The sequence below is a fragment of the Euwallacea similis genome, chromosome 22 (assembly GCF_039881205.1).
Source record: "Euwallacea similis isolate ESF13 chromosome 22, ESF131.1, whole genome shotgun sequence".
Classification (NCBI taxonomy): Eukaryota; Metazoa; Arthropoda; class Insecta; order Coleoptera; family Curculionidae; genus Euwallacea; species Euwallacea similis.
This window is the reverse complement of record NC_089630.1, coordinates 792,845-816,762: the sequence shown is the minus strand read 5'-3', so window position 1 is coordinate 816,762 and position 23,918 is coordinate 792,845. Positions and strand designations below refer to the sequence as shown.

Sequence of the window (23,918 nt, the reverse complement as noted above, 5' to 3'; positions counted from 1 at the left end):
CGATTTTAGAAAACCGAATAAAATAGTAATAAGAAGACCACGTTCAAAAATCATATTTTAATTTATACTCCCTATTCAGCGATATAAAATATGCAGTATTATTAATAAAGTAATAGAAATAAATGGAGGTATCGGAGATATAAGCGGAATTATCGGCTATTCTTGATGTTATCAGGCATTATTGCGTGGTACTGAGTAATATCAGAACTAAAATAAAAATAAAATTCCATGAATAATTGATATTTGCTAGCGCTCGACAAAGAACTAGACTCCCGGTCTCACGTTCGCTTATGACTTTTTTCTTCTTAAAAGTTGAAACTTTTCCTTAAATTCAGTTTGAGCTGCATCGAGGTTTGCCGCTTGAGCGTTCGTGCGACTTCGGAAACCCGAGCGCGAACGACACGATATGCGCGGTACTACCAGGCCAAATCGAATTTTAATAGCACGATTTTTACCTGTTGCCAGCAGGGCACGACCTTGAACGAACACTCGTTACGTTTCCATGGAATTAACCTTCATCTCCGCACAAACTATCTCAAAATTTTCCTATAGTTTCACTGGAAATGTAATATTTTTAACAAGCGAAACGGCGGAAACCTTGAAGACGCCAGCAATATTGACAATCGAAAGGTTGTTGTTTTATTTCCAAGGCCTCCTTGAAAAAATCGTCGATCCCGGGTGACGACACATCTTCGCATAATTCGCAATACAAAAAAATCGATACGTCATTACGTATCGATTTTTTTGTATCGAACCACTGAATTAAAAATTGACCCCAATTTCATGTACACTTTCATGTTCTCATGTAGGTTTAAATTTCCATAATAAAAAGTGCCAGATAAAATCATAAAATCAAACTTAGAGCGAGCGGTTTATAAACTGCTCGTCCTTCCAATCCGGCCTTCCGAACCGTGTTTTTTGGAACATTTTCAAAGTCTCGTAACTTTGAAACGTATAAACGGATTTGACTGCGCCTTGCGGTGTTGCGAAGTCCATTTAATTAAGTTTTGGCTGAAATATTGAGCATGGACTTCAGTGTTTTTCTGTTGTGTTCTACAGGGCGAGAAATGAACATGTGAAAAACCTAAATTTCTTGTTCACGCCAATATGCAACAGATTCTGGTCTATACTAACGCTAAAATGTGCATAATCAATTTTATTCTTAACTAATATTTGTGGTTATTAACTGTCCCGCATAAAGTACGCATCATATGGAATTTTTTTTTCTCACCGATTTATGTAAATTTTGGCTTTATCTTTTAATTCTACTTCAAAAATTATAAGAAATTACTCTCAAACAAACATACAGCATATGTCAAGCTTAAAATTTCGCGAGCTGTTTCAATTTTTAATTTTTTTTTTGTATATCCGAGGTATTCAAATCGGTCAGGACGCGCGTAACAATAATTCTATTCATATTGATACTAATTCTATTAATAACTGGTCATAACAGAGGCAGCTCTCGCCCCCAAGCGCAACTGATTTGACCTCGCTGGACTTTTTTATGGAGGTTTTTCAAGCGAAACGGTATCACATATCAAAATTTCATAGAAATTGATGTTATAGAAATAGGTGTTCGTTTTTTTGGACCGCCCCATAGCAACAATAATTGTTGTTGCCTTTCTCTCCCAGCTTTATTAATGTTATGACATGTAATTAGTATCTGCTTGGATTCATAATAGCTATTTAATACATGATATAGCCATTTTGCGCAGATATTTGTACATGAATTTATTCCCGTGTCAATTAGCTTTAAAAAAATACCGCAATAAGCTAACCTGAGTACTTGCTTTATAATCTAAATTAGTTTTGCATCAAGGTGTGTGCAGCCTCTTCAATATACCCCGCATTTTCCTTAAGAAGGTTATTAGAAGGTTATTAGAGGATTAACCAGGAAATATTGATTGAAAAAATCGCTTTGATGTAATAGAATTATTGTTGCAGATCGTGGCCGATGGGAATACCTGGGCTTATGCAAAAATACATTTTTTATGCATAAGCAGGAAATTCCCCATATGGTGTGTACTTTACGTGCGCAACTGTACGTAACAGAACATTTCTTTTCGCTGACTGATATTCTCGTTTTCAAGGGAACCCATTTCCGTAACTAAAACCTCATATAATACTCTTAACTTCCACGGCGATTCCCGGCAGATGCTTGATCCTTTGTAACATCAAACTGCGACATTGTTTTAAAGCTTTAAGAGGAGCATCAATCAAAATAGCATTCCTGAATAAATATTTATGTTGGCGCTACCTTTCCTTATTCATCGTAAACATTAATTATTCGTACATTCCGACAAAGTTTTTGCGAAAGGGTGTTTGCAACCCGAGGCACGGTAAATTTAAATTTATTCTTTATGCATTTTCGGGTGCGAATACGTTCCGGAATTTAAAAGAGTACAGCGCAGCGAGGTAGTAGTGGGAATGTTGTAAATACCCCCCTTTGATAGAATATTTAAGCTCCACATGGAAGTAGTACCGTAAAACCTGCACAGCGTCTTATTAATTCTTGTGTTTTGTGGGCAGTTAATAAATTCCCATAAGAATTTAAAGTCAGCTCGGGATGGGGAAAATAAATACAGTTATACCCGGGAAATAGCTGTAATTTCATAGCACCATGCTGTTTTATTTCTCCCAGATAAATCCTTGCGAAAAATTAATGGAGAGCATGGCGTGAAGTTTTTTAATGATTCTGCTAAGGTCATTATAGAGAAGCAAACACTCTAAATTCTTATAAAAATTCTAGAGAATTCATTTCCATTCAAGATCCCCTTAATTAATTAATTAAATGGAAATAATTCGCCAATATTGCTCACGCAATTTCGCCATATATCACAAGATCTTACTGCGAAACGCCTTGGACCTAATTAGGCGCCTACATCTTTGCCGGCAGTTAGTCTTCTCCCAATTTCTAAGCACCTATAGCACTTTATGTTCAGGTAAAGTTTCGGCTATAACTCACGAATGACAATAATAACACCTGCTGCTACCATCGACAGTGCTCAGTCTGCATTACATGGAGAAACGGGGGATGTTGCCAGGATTGTGTCACACATTACGTGTGTTTAGTTAAAGGATTAATTCGACGATATTTCAAGTAGACAAATGTGTGCAGACGTGATTTTTCCTCGGTGTGGTCTTCGACTTTAATAACCAGTGGCCAGTGCCTGCCGACCTGAGTTGGACCCCTCTGAATTTTTACGAGACAAAATCAGTCTTGAAAAACTCGATTTTTGGCAGTTTGGCAGATCGCATTAGACGCTTCACAGTCTGCTAATTGTCGGTTGTGTAATGACCTGATAATGATTTTATAAATGCCACACATTGAGCCTGGACCTGCCTACTACAAGAGATGCAATGAACGATTTCCAAAACTCTAATCAGTTCCTGTAAACTCGATTTTTGGCAACCTTGTAGCTTGCTTGAGGGGCTCCATGTTCTACCAACTGGTCGATGTTTCAACTACATTAAAACGGCTGCAAATCCTGAAAGTAGAAGCTGATTTTGCAAATTACATGGGGAGTAATGAAGCGATTCACGAATCTCTGGAAAGTAAAAACTGCGTACATTTTTGCTATGGAGTAAATTTTGTTCGTTTTCATAACCACACATGGAGTTTTTCCCTAAAAAGAAAATCGACTTCTTTAGATTCCTGCCATTTCTCACAATGAAACAATATCGCATAATTCAAGAATAAATTGCCGTCGTCTCAAGGAATGCACCTCCATGTCATCCACATGAGACTAAGTATCTAGGCATCTCCCTAGAAGAAAGAATAAATTTTAGCTTTATGTGCACATAATATGCGCGCAATTTGTATTTCCAAATAAGGTTGCTTCGCTGTGTTCCGAAGATATATGAAAACGCTAAATTTTCTCGTAGCAGGCGGAGGTTACTGAACAAAATTTATAAATTACGCTAAATGAAGTGTGTTAATTTGCCGCAGGCATAGAGTGAGTCCCACTTTGAGTTTGTTACTTTAACTAGCCATAAGACTTTTCCAAAAGCAGAATGTGCTCAATACCCCGCAAATTCCTCATTATAAGTTGGCCGCTCCGCCAGGCAAGCCGTTACCCATTCTCCATATTTTTATCTCTCCAGACTTCTCCCTCTTTCAAGGATTAACAAATCATGCAAATTTTTATTAAAATTCAATGAAAACTTCTTAGCTCGAACACAGTAAATCTTCGGCTGGAAAGTTGAGCTCACTTCAATCTTAAAACTTAATTATGTCACTTTAAGGGCTTTCTGTGTGGCAGATGCGATTTAGACGAATTGTTTTTGTTTGTGGGAATGCTTATTTGATTCCTTTTTACTTCAAGAAAATAAGAAGTTGTCGGGTTTGACGAAGGAAAATCATCGTCAGCGTAAACGTTCAACCCTTCGGCTTCTTAGCTTAGATGACACAAAAATAGTGCTGCATGGCAGTTGACTGCATTTATCCCGCAAGATATGAAACGAATTTATTAAAAGTTGTGAACTTTTCGTTGGTTCATCCAACCTGAAAATATTTTCAGCTACTAAAAACACAGGATAATAAGCAGAATAAGGAGCCTATTATGGTTGTTACAAATTGCCAAGCTTAAGGAAGCTGATTTTACCTCTGCGAATCCTTTCTTCCTACATCTAATGTAGTTTACCGAATCAGGTTCCGTTTTCAAGTATCTTGAAGCAATTCTCAGGCAGTTAAAACACAGAATAATAAGCGGAATATTGAGCCTCGAAGGATCGCTATAAGATTTTCCAAATGCGGAGCTTAGAGGAATTCATTTTTTCTCTATTTATAGGGTTTTGAATATCGCCTCATTACAGTTTAAAGGATCAAAATCTACTTTCAGGATTTTCGAAGTAATTTTCAGGTATTTAAAACACAGAATAAATGCCGGAGATAGAACCTCTAAGGGCTGTTACAAGAGTGCTGAACATGGAGCTTAAGGAAACTGATTTTATCTCTACTTGAAAACATGTTCCTTTTTGCGAATATGATTCTTTTATCTTCTTTATCACTCTTACTATTCACCTCACTTCACATTTGTCAATGGTGTAAATGTTATTCTACCACACAATTGCATGTAATTGGATTAAAATTTTTAAATAGCCACATATACAGAGTTTCTTAGAGAATCTACTGAACAGCCTCAAAACCGAGGTTTTTCGAATTTATTTGACCTCCACTTGCAGAATTTTGCATTTTCCTTCGCTACAGCTCCTGTAAACCACATATTGAAGTTTCGTCTTATGGGGCTTTTCAGAGGTCTTCAGACGGTCAAAGCATATTAGAATTAGCGGTAAGTTCCCGAAAATCGAGCTAATGGAAATTGAGAGCGATAGTTCCCAGATTCATGGAGCGCCTTTCGCAATTTCATGTCTTGGAAAAAGTGAATGATCAGTAGGTAGTTTTAAAATACAATTAACTGGGGTACACATTAATAATCCATAATGAATAAGGAAAACAGGGAGCAGAAAGTCTTCTTTGCGGTCGTCTCATTTTGGGCTCAGTTTGGCGTATATCCCGGAAATATGAGATTATTTATTGTTCAGAACAGACAGGCAGCCATAAGGTGACGCTGTAAATAGGGAAACTGGCTGGTGTCGGCCAGTCGGTTGCTTAATGGAATATTTCCATGCGGAACGCGAAACACGTACAGTGCCGGATGCGGTAATGATGTTGCTACGGCACTGCTGTGCCGCATACCAGGTGCTACCACCAACATCTTCAATTTATGCTACGTTTTTATATCCTTTTTTCATCGTTTGTCACACCTCAATGTGGGAAATATCGCCGAATAATTGGAAATCGGAATAGTTGGGATTTGAAAACTCCTCCCCTTAATCGGTCTGATATGTGTTAGTGCGCGTGACTCTACCTACATCGTTGTTAGTGGAAATTGAGATTTAAATTCCTTTGGAAATTACTCCTGGCCCCTCGGAATAATACAGGCAGCGTCATCAATCATCACCACACTCAGAATCCAATAACGTAACAAGAAAATACAAATTATATTACGAAACCCACTCCTTTATCTTCAAAAGACAAAATATAATATTTCCCACGAACTGCAGGAGATTGGATCATTCCTTTTTAAAATATATCGCCCCCGGAGTACTTTTCATAAAGTTTCACTGATAATTCAATTTTCAGCTAGAGCGTCTTTTTTCCTTTTCGAGGTCTTGTTGCGGGCTTTCAAGTTTCAACATTATGTCTTTATCTCCCAGGGGCATGCATATTCGTCTCAAACCTAATTTATAATAATTATATTCCCTCTGAAAAAAGCCGATTACTTTATTCTTATGAGAAGAGAAATCTCGGAAAAGTCCCGATTAAAAGACTAAATCCGAGAGGAGGTGAACAAACTAATAAACCCATCATGTTTGTCAACTAACCCCATTACCAATTCGGATCACATTTAAACCTCACTATTACACAAAATTAATTCTGTACCTGACTAATTCACTTTAGTTTCGGCAATGCCAATTGACCCTTTCATAACTACTAGGTTTAATCAGTCAGCTTGACTGGATTAACCTTATATTGTGTATCGATCAGGCTGCCGCTTGGTTATAATGATCAGTTGGGCTGCATTGTGCATGGAAACTCACTCCTGGAAGGAGCTTCTTATCCAAGATTACCAGATTTATAATTGATTTGATTGGATAATTGCCCGAAGTGCTAACGTCAGCTATAATGAAGCATCACAGGACGTTGTAATGGCTCTTGAATGTTTAAGGGAATTTCCAAGTCTCCGTCTGAGTTTAGCTCAAAACTTCTGAGATGTCATTATTAGATAGCATTGCAACGTTTGTTAAAATGCATGGCATTCATTTTCGCTGGAAAAAATGAAACTACAAATTGGGAGAACCGTAAGTTCGTAGCCTGAGGAATCTCGTAATTTGAGGAATCTCTAGATTTGCTTCCGGAAAAATGTTTTCATTTTAGCATGGAGATAATTAAGGCGACTTACATAGAGAACTCAAAATACAATTTAATTATGAAAAACGAAGGAAAACATTCTTTTAGAGGAATGCTATTCTTTCCTCCTACATCTTCAACAAGTACAGGGACAGCTTATTAAAAGTTAAACAAAAGTTTTAAAGGATTTCGTTCTTTTCTGCAATTCCCCGAAATTTACTTTAATTAAAATCTCGAAACGGCCTGTTTATTTGGGCGTAATATTGTTTGAAATCGGTCGTATGGAATCTTAATTTCCTAATACAGGGGGACTTGTGAGCTCATTATGAAACTTTTTTGATCACCTCATGAATAGATTTTTAGATTTCAAACTAAGTTTTATTTACGTGAATAAAAAGAAATAGAGATGGAAAAGTCGCCTCCTTCCATGATAAGGGGGTTCTAGAGTTGGATTTATATCTTCTCCGCAAACTACTCGACTGATTAGGGAGAAGAGTTTTCATACTTCGCGGTTTCTTAATCGAGATGATGGAGACGTAGAGCTGGATCTGACTCTTTAAAATTATAACCTTTACACATCTGTATTGTCAGTAATTTGGGCAAAAGTCCAAACGTATACTAAAAGGTGGCATAATCCCAAACTAACAAATTGATTAAGGGAAAGACTTTTCGAACTTCTTGTTTTATAAATCGTGGCAATGGGGTCTTCAAGGATTTATGTGTTTTGCTCTCACAATTGCTACACGTTTTCATTTCGAATTCAGGCAAAAACCTTCAAAACTTCATTATATAGTAAGACTTTCCAAACCTTAACTAACAGACCGATTAAGACATGGAGTTTTCGAACTTTATATGTAAATTAAGAAGATATAGTTTTAGAGCAGGATTTTAGTTGTTGAGGACTTATTTGGCCATTCATGGCGCCAATTCTCGTTGCATATGCCCGTAATTTCTCAGTAGCGGTGAGGTCTAGCTAGTTAGGAATATTGCGAGTAGGGCAGCTGATAGAATTAACTGGTTCTGGAAGACATGGGCCTTACTTGATTCTGAAATAGAGCTTGGCTGTCATTCTGACTACAACATATAAAACAGTCTCTATGGAATTAGTATTGGTGATAGCTGGTGCATCACCAATAAATTTCCTGATGGAGAAATGAGCGGAATAAATGAGAAGGGTAAGAAATACAAACCAGGAAGCGAGAGAAAATGTTTTTGGCAGTTTCAGGCTAAATGGTTAAAACATGAGAGCTGAAACTTAAGAACTGAAATAGCATGGAGGATGCAATTTCCGTAGCATGCAAGTAATAATGGGAGCATGTTTGGCAATTATGTGAACCGCATGAGGAATCAGGACATAGATGTTTGATGATATTGTGGTCATAGAGACACTTCAGAACATATGTTAGTAGAATGTGTCAACTCCTGTCACACCAAAGACATCTAGATAATGTCAAAATTTGTAAAATAAAATCAACCAATTGTTAGGTGAAAGCGAGAAAAAATGCAATGCAGTTATGATAGTTGAATTCACTTCATTGTGATTTTCAAATATAAAAACTGGTTTTTCCAAGCCCTGACACATCTTTCGCATCATCCCCAACTAAAAGAATGATCTATGAGGTAAATTCAAGATGCCTTCGAAATAATTATTCGCCTCTCACCCCGTTCCAGAGATTCCGACCGTCTGCATTTATCAAAAACCGGGCCCATGACACTTCAATAATGTAATTAAATCCACAAAACCTTCTCGGCTGAATTATTGCCGGCCATATTATAATTTTGATTCGCCTCTTTCTCCAGGGGCTGCGGTTCAAGTTAAAAATTAATTATCCCCCAATTTATATTGCCCCCGCCTTAATCCGGTGGTGAGTTCCATTATCACTGGATCGTTTAAATTCGGCGGTCGGATCGAATTTTTGAAAGTGCAATTTAAGTTCTGCTTAATTCGATTCTTAATTTAGATGTGAAAATCGTTAAAAAAATTAAGCCATTAGGAGTTCTCTATGGTATTTCTAATTTAGCGTCGAGCCACGGACCCTTTTGTGACCGTCTTCATTTCTGACCTTATAATAAAGGCATTATATCATATTTCATTAAGTCGCAAAACACAATTCCAGTGTACATTTTCGCATTTACACCCGAAAAATGGCTCGGAATGAAGGGAGCAACAGACGACAAAAACTACGCCTGGAAACGAGGTTTTTGTTCCCAAATATACAACGGGACAGGGGCAAAAACATACGACAGTGTTATATATATTACCTCTTGCTATTACTTGAATAAAAATTAGAAAGGAGCATTTTTGCAACAGGTTTCAAAAGGAAAACTCCATCCCTAATTAACTTTTGAATAATTTATCATCTGTTTTTGTTTCCGCATTTTATATTATACATATATGCATATGGAACTTGTACAACAGCAAGAGACGGGAGGTCGCAGAAATTCATAATTAATGCGGATGACCGACATAATGGACTTTTAACTGAGTAGAACAAGAAAATGTATGTGAAAAAGTATGTTGTTAAATAATAAATACGTTGTGTAAGTGCCTCTAAAGCAAACTCGTATATTTTTTAATTTTTGAAGTTTAGCTGGAGATTCGTAGAGTTTTCTATAGAATCAAATTTTGAAGGTTAATGAATGAATTGAAGACCACAATATATAGGAATTAAAACGCCAGTCTTAACTCCTCAAAAACTCTAATTATAAAAATCGACAAAATTGCAAAACTCTTCTCCTTGATCGATCTGTTACTTAGAGTTTTGCAGGTCTCTAGTTTAGAAGCACATTTTTGAGAGTTTTGTCTGAATCAAAGACATAAATCATGTGTAAAAATGTTAATTCAAATGTCTCAAATGCCGCTACATGACTCAATCTTCTCAACTTAGAAAACATTAAGTTTGGAAACTCTTCCCCTTAATCAGTCAGTTACTCGGGGTTTTGACGGTTTTGCTATGGAATTAGAAATGGAATTCAAGAGACCTCTTTTTGTTTTCCACCATCGCAAATTAAATTAAGGCTGTTTACGCGCGGACCGGATATGACCCTTCATGTTAAAGATGTCGGAGGACCTCTGAGTGCGGGGCTTTTATCTTCTCCTTTCTCTTTTACAATCTTCGTCATCATTTCTCGTATCATCTCAATGTAACACAAATTGCAAAATAGTGTGTGGAATGCCAGTCCTTAGCAAATCCTGAAATAAATTCAGAACACGTTAGATTATTTGAATAGATCACTGGAACGTTCTAAATATGACATTGAAAAATGTAAAAAAAGTGAAACTGAAAGAGGGAAAAATCTGTTAATTTACGAATATATATTACCTAAGACGACCCTTAGATAGCTTCTAACCACTCCTTTAGAGCTAAATATTACTCATGCAGAATTTATTAATTCGAAAGGTCCATATTTCAAGCAATTTATCCTAAAGGACCTTCCGCAAAACTGTAATCACCACTATTCCCCCATTCTAATCTCAAACTGTCGCTAATAAGTTTCTATTGTTTTAGGTTACACTGCATTTCAGCCGGAGTTCGCTGAACCTATTAAGAATATGTCGATTCCCATAGGGAGGGATGCAACGTTCCATTGCGTAGTCCATCACTTGGGAGGATACAGGGTAAGTAGGTATTTATTTCCATAAAAAAAGATCGTCAGAGATTTGAAGTGCATTAAAGATTGACCGGGGGGGGGAATCCATTTTTGGATCCGTCAGCAAAGCGAGGAGCTTCTGCTGATGGAGCAACGCCGTTGACAAATCTGAAATCACACACGTGCTCTCCTGTTGTAAGGGTTACAAATAACCTTTCCAGAAACAAATTTTAAAGCATCCAAAAGCTGGTCAAGATACTAAACAGGCGCGGTGTTGTAATAACGGTGGAGATATGACAAATCGCTGAAAGGCGCCGCAAACTCCAGATCATTTATAACACGCAGCTGCTCGAGTTATAATCGGGAGCAGATCGTGACTGCCTTTGGAGACCTTTGCTATTTCTGTTCAGTCTATTAAAGCTCTGAAAAGGTCCAAAATTTATCCAGATTTTACCTTGAAACCTGCCCTCTTCTTCCTATATTAATTTGAACAATTCAAACTGCACTTTCAATTATAATTTTACGCCCACAGACCTGCACATCCAGCTTTTCCATATTTACAACACGAAATTTAATCATAATGTGCCTCGACATGTCCGAAACTATAATTTCACCAGCGAATTCCCATTTTGCCCACCTTGCTTACAGACAATATTACATTAGTAAGTCAGATTCCCTTAACACTGTTTAATTTAGTCGACAACACACAAATATTATCACATTGGTACTGGCATTGAATATGTCCTCCAAGAGAAATATGATGTTTGGGGATATAGAAATAGGTATTTGCAATTTATGGAGAATAAACAGGCAAGCAGAATTAGTTTAAATTGGAAAAAAATCAAGATGTTTAAAACTAGCTTTTTCTGCGAAAACCATGTAAAGGTTCAAGAAACGTCTGGAAGATTCTAGAAGCCTTCGGTTTCCAGCAGTAAAGGAAAATGCTGGAACTTTTCCGAAAAATTCTGACCACATGCAGATCAACGGAACTACCGGAAAATTGTCAAAAAATGTTGGAAAGTTCTAAAGAGATTCTTCAGGTCAGGTCACGTTGCTATAAATTGTTTTAAAAAATGTTAGTGCTTCTTTGGAAAATTCCGATTAAGATCAGAAATTTCATGCTTCTGCAAAATGGGCACAAAATGTAAGGTCATGAGGCGAATAAAAAAAAATTCAAAGTGAATGTGAAAATAATTCAAATACTTTACTAAGAAGCTATAAGTATTTAAAATATAGTCAATAAGTGGCAACACCTCTAGCTACTTGACAGCCAATCCTAACCCACGAACTTAAGATTATAAAGACAAAAAACTATTGCAGTGTTGCCACTTGGCGAAATTTATGTTTAGCTTGAGGATAAATGGGAATGGGCATATTTCATTGTAGATCTAATGTTAAAAAATGCGAAACGAAGTCAGTAAATTTTAAAATTCTTTAACGAGTAAATTCCAGAAATTTCTGGTTTTCCGGCGTTTTGATGTTCTTGAAAATCGATACCTCAAAGCATTTGCTAGGAGACCGAAAACTTCAAATATCTGTTTCGCAATAATGAAATAGTAATATTATGCTGATGAGTTTGTATTAGTTCTTAATAAAGGCTCTGAAAACAAGAAAATCCCGAACTGAGATACATAATTTAAATCAATCGAGGTATACAATGAAAGTACAATATTAAAGTTAATTAAAAAGTTGGAAAGTAGATTAGAAACTCGATAAAAGTTATTTAATTCCGTGCCTTTTTTGGCCTTATAGAAATATTAAATCCCTGCTAGTTGTACCATCAGTACTCTTGTTAGTATGCTCTTCCAGAGGGGCTCAATGATAATTCAAGCCAAATGCGGTCGAAATTCTTGCATTTGTCGTTTTACGGTAACATTCTCTCGTTAAACTTATCCGAAGCTAAAATTCAAATTCGAATAATCCGAGATTCAAGGGACGTCATACAAAGCACTTTTTAAGAACATTTCCACGAACGAATTTGTTATTCGGGAAGCGTCTACTGGAACATGTTTGTGCATCTGTCACTTTTGTATTAGCAAGCGAACTAAGTATAATACGAAAGAAATAAGAAATATTATATATTCGTGTTAAGACGCCTTTTTGTCCTGTTTTTGCTTGTCTTTTCCGATGTGTGTATGAGCTGCGGAAAGCCCAGATGTGTTTTACTTGGCCCTGTTTCAGAAACTTATGATGGAGTTTATATTGCAGCTTTGTAATTCTCACAGCTTTATCAACTACACAGTAGCCCCAATTTGTCTTCCGAAGAGAGGAGATATATCACTAATGCACCAGAGAGAATTTTAGCTCAATATGGGATTATTTGAAGTCCTGGCTCCCATACATCTAAAGAATGGAATCGAGATGAATTTTGTATTATGTGTACCACCCATTTCCTGTCACTTTTGCGGCATTAATTCCTGTAACGTCCAATTTTCCGGAAACAACCAACGATTTCACCCACCTGTTCCTAATCCTAATTGCATTTAGTGCCACCTACATGGACACAAGGGAATTATTATTAAATTAGGCCATAAAAACGGCCTTGAGAGAGTAATTACCACCTTGTGCGGAAATCTTAAAGGATGAGCCCATTCGTATCGGTAAATCATCGTGGTAAAATTACGAATTATGGGTGAAAATTTGAAACAAAAGGATACAGGGAATATGCATTTCGAGTATGGAACGACACATCAATCTTCTTTTTCCATAAACCGGGTTATGCTTTTGCCATTATTTAGGTGAAGCCATCAGCGGCACTGTAGCATATTGAAAGTTCTCAAAAGACCCTATATTTCATGTTCTTCTCGATGTTACTTACTTTATGTTGATAAAATACCTGCCGTAAATCATATGGTGCTAACATCTTTTTCTGGTTATAATATTTGATGCCATCGCGTGCAAAGGGGGTACACTATATCGATTTTATTCGAACTGATATTCCTTTGAGGAAGGGTTTCCATGTACGTACGTAGTGCTTTTGTGAGCTTAATTGTTTCAAATGAGAAACCCTGTATATTTGCAGTCATTTTTGGCCGTGTCCCGCATTTTTGAACCGTGAAAGCCCGTTTAAAGATGCTCATGTGCCTTTGTGTCAAGAAAAAATTTCTAGCTTCAAGTGAATGCTCAGAGATGGCGCCAAGAATATAATTGATAATAATGAGTCAAAAAATGGTGTTCTCCATTCTGTCAAGAAATGCCTCTGCGATTTTAAGGCCCCGGTTTACCCATCCAAATTAACTTTCTACCTTTTATCTTCTAGGTCGGATGGGTAAAAGCTGACACCAAAGCAATACAAGCTATCCACGACCACGTAATCACCCACAATCCTCGCATATCTGTATCTCACAACGACCATACAACCTGGAACTTACATATCAAGAGTGTCCAAGAAGAGGACCGAGGGCAGTACATGTGCCAAATCAACACCGATCCCATGAAGAGCCAAGTAAGTCTCATCTAAACATCAAACCTATAAGTTCCCAGGCGAGAACCTTGATAAATTCCTCTAATTTCGACGTTTTCTCTAAACTTTGGAATAACAATCTTAAAAAGACAAATCGAACAACCGAGTTTTAAATGGAACGTAAATTAGGCACACAATTTTTAATTTAAAATACAAATTACCTTTCCGTGAACATAAGTTTTCACGAAATTGCATTTACATAAAATATTAAAAATCTTATTTGGGAAACGTTGCTTGCTTTAGCATTCTTTCTGCTTGTTTTTCACGGATAAAGTAAAAATACGTATTGTTCTAATTTTGATCTTATTAGAAAATTAAAAGCATTGTAATCTAATTCAGTAATGCATTCCCAAACGTGACAACGCTGCAACAGTCTTTTGTCTCTCTAACTCAAAAGCTGATTGGCTGAAATCTCTGGCGATGTTGCTACTTGTTGGGTCTAAAAATAAAGCTTCCTTTCTCGCAGTATATTTTAAATTCCAAGCTTATATGATGTGTTATTATTGCAGTGATTTTATCGATTTTGGTTCCTGCTGCCCCGAATATTTTCCCCATGCGTCCTTATTTTCTTAAGCATGAAACAAAAATTCCTGAATACCAACCCCCGATTTTTGTCCGCACGATTGAGTGGGAAACGCTAAAATAACTGTAAATTAAATCAGGGTTTGCAGGTGAAATTTCTCAGGCTTTAGTTTTTTTTTTACATAGCACCATAGTTAGGGCATCAAATCAATAAAAAAACACACCTTTTTCATTTTTTTTAAGTTTTAAACAATATATCGCATCAAAAACCGTCCTGGCCAGGCTAATTTGGTGAATTAGCTAGTGCTTTGAATTCGTTCCACCTATTGCGCGTTGAATGGAATGGAAAATATCGACGAGCTCGATATAATAACAGTCATATTCGCTATTTTTATTCGGTGTTTGCTATCCAAATGTGCCTACAGTAATTGAATGGAAAAAACTTGAAAGCAACGCTAAATTTTATGGTTAAAAAATGGAAAAACATATTTTGGGTTTAAGTTTTCAAGCCTATTTGTCACTTCTGAAGATCATTTTGTAAGCTTGTTGGATATTTGCATGAAAAAATGTTTTTACATTCTCAAAAGGCTAAAGAAACATTTATGCATCATTGTGTCAAGAAAAAATTTTAGCTTCAAGCGGATATGAAAAGTCGATAATAACAAGTTGATAACATGCATTCACCGTTTTGTCGAGAAACTTTCCAGTAACATCCTTTAGCTCCTTCGAGTCTCGCGCTAATAAAGGGCTAGATCAGATGGAAACTCAACACAGTCCAGATTAAACGGGTCAACGTTGACCACTAAACTTCGATAAACTACGCCCGACTATAAATTAGCTTACTACCGACATCCATTATTAAGGAAACACATTGAAGGGACTGTCATTTGCCAGGTGCTTTAGTTTTGGAAAACCGATTTTATTTGGCAAATTGCTCTCCCAATTCCTGGCTTAACGCATTAAGCGCCGGACCCAAAATTGGGAGTTCTAAGGGACCGCCTTAAAGAGTGGCTAACAGACACCAGTGTCTGTCGTTGTCATATAGTAGAATTTTCAATCAAAGGGTCATGCACCAACTAGATTTTGTGGACGAAAATTGAAGGGCGTGAAGGAGACATTTTCAGGCGGACATCACGAGTATCACTTCCAACCTGAACCTGTGCGACTGGGTCTAAATAGCAGACACCGGTGTCTGTTATTAAACAAATAGTCGATCGGTTAAAAATCAAATTTGTTTTTCAGGTTGGATCTTTGGACGTTTCGGTTCCACCAGACTTCACTGAAGAAACTTCAGGTGATCTGCTGGTACCTGAAGGGGGTACCGTTAAGCTGACTTGCAGAGCCAAAGGGCATCCAGTGCCCTACGTGCAATGGAGAAGGGAGGACGGAAAGGATATTATTATAAGGGAACCTGCAGGGACTAAAACTAAAGGTATAAATCCGGTGGGTTTTTACTTTAGGGGGAGATAAATGTGTGAATTAGGAAGTAGGTTTCGCAATTTTAATCAAAACTATTCGGAGAGGAATAAATTTAATTAGGGGCGTCATATTGGCCATAGCATTTTGCTAGAGCCTCGCTCTCCCCGGCAATAACAACTCTTATACAGCTCGTCTGGGTGTTGTAGTTGGTAATTCTATAAATTGGGGCCCTTCCTCCCTTTTTAGATTGCCCTAATTTGTGGCTGAAGTATATTATTACAGTTTTAATTACCGCTGCTCTGGAAATTCTAGACTTTTAGTCCATCTTCAGGTTCAATCTTTTTACGTGGCTGTTAAGGCCTGAATGGCTTTCAGTCGTTTTTCCACTGATCTCGCAACCAATATACTTAGCTTTCGACATACAGAAAAGCAATAAAGGGCTTCGAAAGATTCAAAACCGATCCCGCACATTCCCTCAGGAGCTGTTCTCGCGTACTACAATAAAACATATTATTGGAAGGAGCTATGACCTTAAAACCACCGTAATTATACCAAAAAATCAAGATCCATTTTCACACTCCCCCTTCAAATCTCATCCCACAGCGATGATAAACCTTTCATCTCCCAATATTTTTATTATCGCCCCAGATCAAACAAGATCATATTGATTTAACACTCAATAGAAATATACGATACGCCGAAAGCTAAGGGTTTCATGAGAAATGTGTATGGCATATATTTAGCAGTTCTTTTGGAAGATCATTGTGGCGTAGCCGATTCGTGTTTGCCTTTGGCAAATACCTTTTTGGGGGGTTATTAAGGGGGAAGGTTTTGTTTGAATATTTATGGAATCGGTGATACAATAAAATTCTTTTAATTTAGAAGCAACTTATGGAGATTTTTGGCTTAGAGTATGCCTGAAAAGCAAATTAGAAAAATCGTTGTAAATCGCTATATTAACTGGAGGGATGAAGGTCGGGAGTTTTCAAATATGTCACTTTTGTATGTAATCTTTAAGGAAAAAATTACAGATTACAAGGAAATAATGTCAAAATTCAGATCAATTCAAAGTCCTCATTCGGCTACAGGGAAATCCCCTACGAAATTCGGGTCATTTGGAGTCGCTTCAGATAAAATTGAGACCTCAAATATCCAATTCAAGGCAATTCAGGTGACTGGAAAAACACGACTAAACTTGCGATAATTTAGAGTGCCAGAAATCAAATTTAACGTTAAGTTTAGGTTCCTGGAAAATCAGATTTGCCTTCAATTATCCTCCTGGGAAATCGTGACAAGATTCCAATACCTTCGAATAATCCCCGAAGCTGGAAAAAGTGCAATGCAACTCCAATAAGATGAAACCTGTGAAAAACTTGAAGTAGGCTATAAAGTAAACGGCAACACTTGACAGGATACGCTGGCCTATTAGCTTCGAGCACCGATGACAAAAGCCTGCGGCGACGCTGCCGCTGCTGCACGTTCATACTGAGCTTCTAGACAAAAAGTGAAATTGCTGCTTATTTATAATAGCTCTTTATACCTGAATTATCAGCAATTACAGTAATAACTGGATTTAAGGAACATAAACGAACTTCAAACTCTGAAGGATCAATTACATAGTTTAATGAGGCGAAATAAAAAGACCACGTTTTCCAAGTTGAACGGAATCATTCCCTCGGCTAATGCAGTTTCGACAAATGAGAAACTCGACGAGGTTTTAATTAAAATAACTGTAGTTTCCATGGCGCCATTCAATTCTTGTTTCGCAACGAACACATATTCCAAACATTCACCGAAAAAACGAATGAGATACTTCAAAGGTATAATGTTGCATTTGGCACCGATTTTATGTCTGTCTCAAATTATATGTGAGTGGAAGGTCATAAAAAGAATTACCATTCCATGGAAGTGGAAGGTTGCTTGGGGATTTTATGGAGGTATTAAATCAGGGAAATACTTTTATTTCTAACAATGGCTTGTATCTTCGCGAAAAACGATGTTTCGGGTGAAAAAGCTTGTTGCGTTATTAATTAAGCCAACTGACCATTAACAGATCATGCAGTTGAGGCTAAATTCCCTCTAAAAACAACAAGCTTTTTTTTGCTCCTCTCCTCTGTGGGCATTTATTTCTCCATTAAAACAATATTGCATTCGGTTTTTGATGAAAATTATATCGAACCGGTCGGCATATTTAGGTCGCATTTGATCTAGCGATAGTTAAAAACCATAATTTATGAGAAGAGTTGAAGACGAATATTCCTCATTTATTCAAATAACGCGCTATTATTCGCGAATAAATTTTCCGGTATATATACGTGTTTGAAACCTGGAAGAACGCATGTTTAGAAGTGTTACATATGCATTAATCGCCTTTCATAACGGTGCGATAAGTCTATACGGACTAAACTGAACAAAAGACCAACTAACATCACCTTTCGAAACCTATTTAGATAACGACTGTTCAGGCCATTGATATCCGCCAATACACGATGTAAAGAAAGTGAGAAATATATTGTAGAAGTTGGAAACGACCTAGAATAGTCCCTGAGGAGCAGTTCTCCCTGGCTATAATAACACTTTAAGATGCTTATGTGACTTTCCTCGAATTTATCAGAAGGATTATTGAGTTTCCAACAATTTGCACCGAAAACCATGCAGATGTCCTTTAAAAAACGCAATAATTCAGCTCGATAAGAGGCGTGAACAGGATGAGACATAAAACCGAAAAATCAATAAAATGCTACTTTTCGGTGATAAAATACACGTTGAAGGGACTGATAACACATCCCTGAAACATGTAAATAGGGATGACCGTCGTAAGCGTTGAAAGAAACTCGTCAACCTCGCTCTTCGAGTTCCAGATAAGGGCGGTAGAGCTATCTTTCCATTCAAATTTTACCCAATATACTTATGTAGGTTCTCGGTGCCGAGAGCAATAAAGTGCATTGCATTATTTATATCAGATTATTTTGTGTGTGTTACGTGACCAATGTGGTAGAAAAGGGAATATGAGAAGCGCTTGATGGCAATGGAAAAGCGTTAACTGGCAGCAGGTTAATTCTGGTTATCCGTCAATTCGCAGCGCTTCAAACTGCATCTCGACGTTGTAGGGATAGTCGTGAACTAACCTGCATCCACCCTAACCTGAACTAGCCTAAAGGTCGCGTTGATAAGAGAGATAGATATCGGGCTGCTTCAGACTCTTGCGGGGATTCCTCAGACCGAGAAATATATTGTGGAAATCACCATCGTTAAGGTAAAGCTGAAGTTATCGAGGTACCTCCCTCCTAGTACTCCCCCCCTCTCTGTCTGTCTCTGTCGTGCCAAAGTTTCCGAATGCATCAAAGTTTTCCAGGCAAATTCCGTGCCTGTCCACCTCCAAAAGAGTAGCCAATAGACAAACGAAAGATCACGAATCCTATCTAATACAAACAGTTGCGAATTAAACTAAGTTTGGCAGGGGTCAAACCATTATATCATCTGCTTGAAAACTTAGCTGCAAAGGGTCGACCAAAGATAGGCATTAAGGTCCAACATAACCGTCCCTCCTTTATCTCACTTACCACATCATATTTCAGCTTGCTGGTGCATAACTTAAACAATAGTGCATTTTGGAGTTCGTGGATTTGCTGTAGCTCGAGTTTGCCTAATTTATTATTTATAAACGTGTATCTAATTAATCCCGAATTTATTTACTGGGGAAATCTCTGTTGGAAAACGTTGCATTTCCTCTCCTTCCAGCTAATAACAGAAAGGTTCGTAAACCGTATTTTTATCTTTCCAGTAACGTCGTATCAAGGTGAGACGCTGCAACTGTGGAAGATATCCAGGACGGAAATGGGCGCTTATATGTGCATCGCATCCAATGGCGTTCCCCCGACAGTCAGTAAAAGGGTCATGGTTAACGTTCACTGTAAGATTTTCATTTTTATTTATTCATGTGCCACTCAAGGGCCGTAATAACAAAATGCGGCCTTTGTTTTACAAGACGTTTTACGGTTCTTTGCTTCCACAATTAAAGCTAGCACATGCTTGAATTTTACGATATGCGCATGCAGCTTCAGCCATCTGGTTTCAAAATGTACATTTCAACAAGATTATAGCGTGATAGAACCGGGTTTGATGCGAGTGATAATTGCCGGGCCATTCTTGATACTCAAATGAGCGCCTGAGGTGAAAAACTCAATTTTTAGCTTCGATTAAAGTCCCCCGATAGCACCAGAACCCGCTCCGGTACGTCTAAGAGACACTTAAACCTAGCGGATTTTATCTACTTTTAAGCGAATTTTTGGTTGTAAAATTACACTTCTTTCCAGTTCACCCTGTAATTAGTGTGCCAAATCAACTAGTTGGAGCGCCCTTGGGGACTGACGTTACATTGGAGTGCCACGTGGAGGCATTTCCCAAGTCTATCAACTATTGGGTGCGAGACACAGGTAACTGCAGTGATGTCTTTAAGTATTTCTTATCAAGCGGTGATTTCCCAAAGTGTTTTTGGAGTCCCAAGACTCACCCCTGAAAGTTCAAAATTGCATTTTTTTAGATCCCGTTTGGTGAATTCTAAACATTCTGTGCATGCAGGAGCCGTAAAACTGCATAGTTTTGAATGAAATCTTGGGTATTTTCATAGAATTAAATTCTGCTTGTAATTCTGAATATTCTGTGTACAAAGCATCATTCATAAGCTCACAAATATTCTCTTCTCCCAAAGGGGAGCTGGAAGTCTCTGGGATCCGAGTGTTATCTTATAGTTTCAAGTTCCTCGCATTTGCATCCTTTCACTTTAAGCGCTGAATATTTTTATAGCAGTGAATTCTACATGAAATTTTGAATGTAGCTCCAGGAGCATTACCTGAAAAATAGCCCTAAGGCTTTAACGACCGAATGATAGCGAGTTCCTTCTGCGTGGACATCTCCTGATTTTCAACTTTCACTGTCTGCTTCTCGCGCAATTTTAGCCTTCCCCTCTCTGCCTTCCTTCAAATTTTTCTTTGATTTAAATTGCTTCGCAATCCTTGGTTCCGAAAACTATATCCCTCCCATCAAAGCTCGAACTTTATTTTCCGGTCCAACCACCCTATTAGTCGGCTTCATTCGGGGGATTTGAACGTTCAGCACTAAATTTTCATTATTTAAAAACCTGAAGCTCAGTAAAGCTGCAGTGTTACGTACAGGATGTAGGTAGGTATAGGGTTCGTGGTAACCGTAAGATCTAATCTAAAATAAAGAAGGGAATATACGGGCGTAATAGATTCCGCCGGCCAGAAAAGGAGTGGCTGGAACTAAACTGATAATGGCGGATAATCAAAACTTTATATTTTAGGAGTTCCTGTACATGATTAATGGCGCCAGCACTTTATTCCGATTTCGTCCTTTTAATTCCTAACGCGTCACTTCCTCCAACTAATAGCATTAAATACAGAATTGAAAGATAAAGGCAAATTAAGGGCCTATGCGGTTATTATTGGGAATAGATGAGGGTTGATGTCTGACACTGGCTGCGCCTCTTTACATTATCGAAAGGTCATGAAATGCCCTTTCTATTAAGCAAATTCGATTAAGCACTTTCTTACAAAATCCCAAATTGTACGAGGGGTTCAAACTTAATTTCACCCTCGTTTTGTATATATCAAGGAATTCCTGCGACTTTGGAGTAATGTACGGAGGATATCTTTTAAGCAAACTTTACCTAACAGCTCTCAGTTCGAAAACTAAGCTAATTATTCAAATATATGCCAGCTATATTGAGTGGTTGGGTGCACATTCACACAATACATACCAGACCGCTCTGTAATTAAGTATAGTATTCCCTGGATATCATCAGTTACTGGTTTTCCATTGGAGTTGTTTATTACCGGTAAATTTACCATTTACTTAACTTTAAAGTTCTACTGCGAATTTAGTTACTCCGCTTATGTTTTACTTCCGATGCATTATCAGCGCATTCAGCAAATAGGAAAATTATTCCATTCACCGCTCATATCTTCTGAAAATTGGAAGTCCTCAAGTTTAATTAGTTTATTCCACGCCAACTGGCTCTTAGATAACTTAACTGAGGTCGCCTAAGCAGGCCCTAAGATCTATACATTTGTTGTTTCCGCATTATTTCAGAATTCCTAGCCTTCATCGCTGTTACTAATAAAGCAATAATTACTCTGTTTACTTATCAATTAGACCCCATTCAATTCTTGTAGTTTGTATTTGCGTTCGCAAACTATCTGATGACAATATCTCCAATTTCCTTTGCCAGCTTATCTCCTAGGTTCCTGATTTTCTCAACCATGTCTTGCCCGAAATCGTTTATTCCTTGATCTACTTGATGTGTTCTCAGTCCGCAGACTTATCATCGCGACCGATGATATCTTTAAATTCTTTTAGAAAATTGAAAGTTTAATTAGGTTATTCTACTCCAACTGTCTCCTAGAGGACTCAACTAAAGTCGCGTAAGCGAGCACTAGAATGCGCAAATTTTTTGTTTCCATATTATTCCAGAATTCCTAGCCTTCATCGCCGTACTTAATAAAACAACAATGACGGTGTTTAGTCAAAAATCGAGGCCTTCAGTTTATGTAACGAAGGGGCCCCATTTAAGCTTGAATCTACGTTCCCAGACTGTCTAAAGGAAACATCTGCGACTTTCCTTGGGTTTTATCTTCCTTCCACAGGTTTATCGTAATTTCTAGAGTTTGTTGAGGGATCAAAAATCAAGGATATATCAGAGTGAAAAGGGACAAAAATTAGACAAATATCCCTGAAGTTGGAACTATTTCTAGATGCATCAAAGTTTTCCAGGCGAATTCTATGCCTGTTCATCTCCAAAGGAACACCCGATAGACAAGCCAACAAATCATATCGTGGCCTAAGTATGACCGGAGTCAAGCCATTAAATCTTCTGCTTAGCTGCAAAGGACTGATCAAAGATTGCTATATTGGCCGGTTACAGACCGTTCTAGAAGTAACTATGGTATTCCCGGGATCTTATCAGTTACTAGTTCCCGATAAGGGTCGTTTATTACCGGGAAATTTACCATCTACTTAACTTTAAAGTTCTACTGCAAATTTAGCTATTCAGTTTGTGTTTTAATCTCGACGCATTATCAGTGCATTCAGCAAATAGGAAAATTAAATCTAATTCTGACCGAAATTGGGTTAAGCAAGACATTTGCTTGGAAGTTCTTGCTGAACTCGACACTGGGGAACATTTAAAGTACGGCATGATCGTCAACGAAGACAGATAAAGATAAAACTTTGAAAAGCACGCATTTGCAACCGATTGTGATATTTGCAATACCACAAAGCACTGAGAAGATTCCTTCATTATTCCAGCTAAAATCCGAATATAATGAATCAAAAGCCTGGCAGTGTAACCTCTGGAGATACTTTGTATTGAAGTTAACCTCAACTATACTCTTAAGAGCTGATTAATTTCCATAGTTGCTGCATTAAGGACAAAACTCTGCCTTGGAACCAAACTCGATTTTTGCTGAATGAAAATTACTAATTACATAAAGGTATGATGGAATGGTAAATTCATCCACTCAGTATAACTGACATATTCGGGTAATTAACTTAGTTTCGAACAAAGAGGAGTTGGCCCAAGTTTGCCTAAAACTTATGTGATGCCTACCTGCACTTCATAATCGTAAAGATATGGGAATTTCCTCAAACAATAAGTGTGATTAAAGTTGGATACCTTGTTCGAGGGCACGTTTAAGTTCTGGCAAACTAAAGAAGATAAAGTGTAATACCGTGTTTTTCCATTATAACTAGATTAAGATTTAACGATTGCGGCTTTGCCCTAAAAAATAAATGCTTAGGAAGTTTGCTTTCATGGCTAAATATGGAGACGAATGCATTGAAAATCATAACATGTTTGTTTCTAAATAATATAAAAGAAAGGACGATATACGATGGACATAAAGGATATTATTTCCGCATAGAAATTGTTTCCTATAGTCAATAAAAATGTTATGCTTTCCTTGATTGAATGGAGGATGGTTTTTATTGCAA

The 23,918-nt window shown here is 37.5% G+C and overlaps 1 protein-coding gene across 2 annotated transcripts in view; it reads left to right on the top strand.

Moving 5' to 3' along the window:
• Positions 1 to 23,918, top strand: part of LOC136416025 (lachesin-like) — a 47,200-nt gene that overhangs the window by 18,242 nt on the left and 5,040 nt on the right. For both annotated transcript variants that reach the window (XM_066400987.1, XM_066400988.1), the window contains exons 3-7: positions 10,423 to 10,532; positions 13,764 to 13,949; positions 15,732 to 15,921; positions 19,693 to 19,821; positions 20,225 to 20,344. In XM_066400987.1, the coding sequence (XP_066257084.1) occupies positions 10,423 to 10,532; positions 13,764 to 13,949; positions 15,732 to 15,921; positions 19,693 to 19,821; positions 20,225 to 20,344 (735 nt within the window). The remainder of the gene's footprint in view (positions 1 to 10,422; positions 10,533 to 13,763; positions 13,950 to 15,731; positions 15,922 to 19,692; positions 19,822 to 20,224; positions 20,345 to 23,918) is intronic.